The sequence below is a fragment of the Sinocyclocheilus grahami genome, unplaced genomic scaffold, assembly GCF_001515645.1.
Source record: "Sinocyclocheilus grahami isolate Dianchi unplaced genomic scaffold, SAMN03320097.WGS_v1.1 scaffold9291.1, whole genome shotgun sequence".
NCBI lineage: Eukaryota > Metazoa > Chordata > Actinopteri > Cypriniformes > Cyprinidae > Sinocyclocheilus > Sinocyclocheilus grahami.
The window spans coordinates 4,239-5,580 of record NW_015512517.1 but is presented as its reverse complement, the minus strand read 5'-3'; the positions used below and the strand labels follow the sequence as shown (position 1 = coordinate 5,580).

The 1,342-nt window shown below is 35.2% G+C and overlaps 1 protein-coding gene across 1 annotated transcript in view; it reads right to left on the bottom strand.

Annotated features, from left to right (window-relative positions):
- The window catches only part of LOC107578200 (arf-GAP with GTPase, ANK repeat and PH domain-containing protein 3-like), a 3,530-nt gene extending 3,061 nt beyond the window's left edge, over positions 1-469 (bottom strand). The window contains exon 1 of the mRNA XM_016264180.1: positions 267-469. Within this exon, the coding sequence (XP_016119666.1) occupies positions 267-374 (108 nt within the window). The 5' untranslated portion in view covers positions 375-469. The remainder of the gene's footprint in view (positions 1-266) is intronic.
- Positions 470-1,342: the final 873 nt, after the last annotated feature.

Here is a 1,342-nt window from a genome sequence, read left to right as displayed (position 1 = left end):
TTTTTTTATGTCTATACAGTTTTTATTATTGTTTTCATTTCAATTTTAATTTTTAGTTATTTTAGTACATCAAGTTAAACTAAATTAAAATTAGAAATATTGTCTTGGCATCTAGCTGAAATAAAACGTTTTATATATGTAATATATATTTATATTCATTTCAGTTAATGTTCATTTTATTTCAAGTAACAACGTTTTATGGTTTTAATTTTAGTTTTGGTTAACTATAATAACTCTGCTGCTTTCATATTTATCTTGAGGCTTACCTGCAGTTCTGGTGGGCCGCCTTCATCCCTGATCAGCAAGAGATAACTCTGTCCATCCACCACAATCTCCTTTTTAAACCTCCCTCCTGCAAGAACACAGAATGACATTACTTATACCGTTTCTACAACATGGTCCTCTCTGAAGCTCATTTACCAGCAGGCAGTGTGCCGCTGACATCAATGCTATCAAGATTAAGGGACTGAAGATACACCCCTGAGGAACTCCCTTCAGCTCCATCAATCTGAACGCACAAGCATTTCTAATTTTCAGCTTACGCATACCTTCTGGCAGTTGTGAAGTGTTGGACAAGAGATGGAGAAAGAGAGAGAAAGAGCCAATGAGTTAGTGAACGTGTAAATGAGTGTTTGGGATGAATGTGTTTGCATATCTAAACATGACTAATGATTAAAGCCATCAGAGTGCTGCCCATCGCTCCTGCTTCATTATACAGCACATGGAAACATGGTTAACACAGAATAGATCAACTGATAAAAAAGAAATATCAGCCAACAAATTAAATTAAGCAAGCCTTATCCGAAATCTGAGTTATTTCGACACCAGCAGTGAGATGAGAGTCTGAGACTTTGATTTTTCACCCTTCATTTGTTCCCTTCTCAACAGATGTGTTTTTTTCCTTCCTCACAGCCGCTGGCGCTGAAAGCTGGTGGAACTTGGATGCCATTGAGATTCCCTCAAATTAAATTGCACTTTTTTTATAGTAGGAAAGTTTGTGTAGCCGAATGAAACTTGCCTCATGGTAATCTTCTAGGAGGACAAAAGAGGAAGGGTGAGATCTTCGCAGATTATGACATGTTAAAAAGGCAAGGCAATGTGTAGAATATATGAACAGCCTGGAGAGAAAAGGGCTGAATTTGGTTGAACTTCACCTGAAAGTGTTAGGAATTTAATTTAAATAAGCAGCCATTGAAAGGCACAGAATGTTACAGTGGCATGGTACAGAGGTTATGTAACAATGTTAGCTGACGGAATTATAATATAAAAAAAATTAAATAACATAAAATAGAAATATAAAAAAATGTATTTAAAATATTTAAATTATTTGTAAAAGAAATAA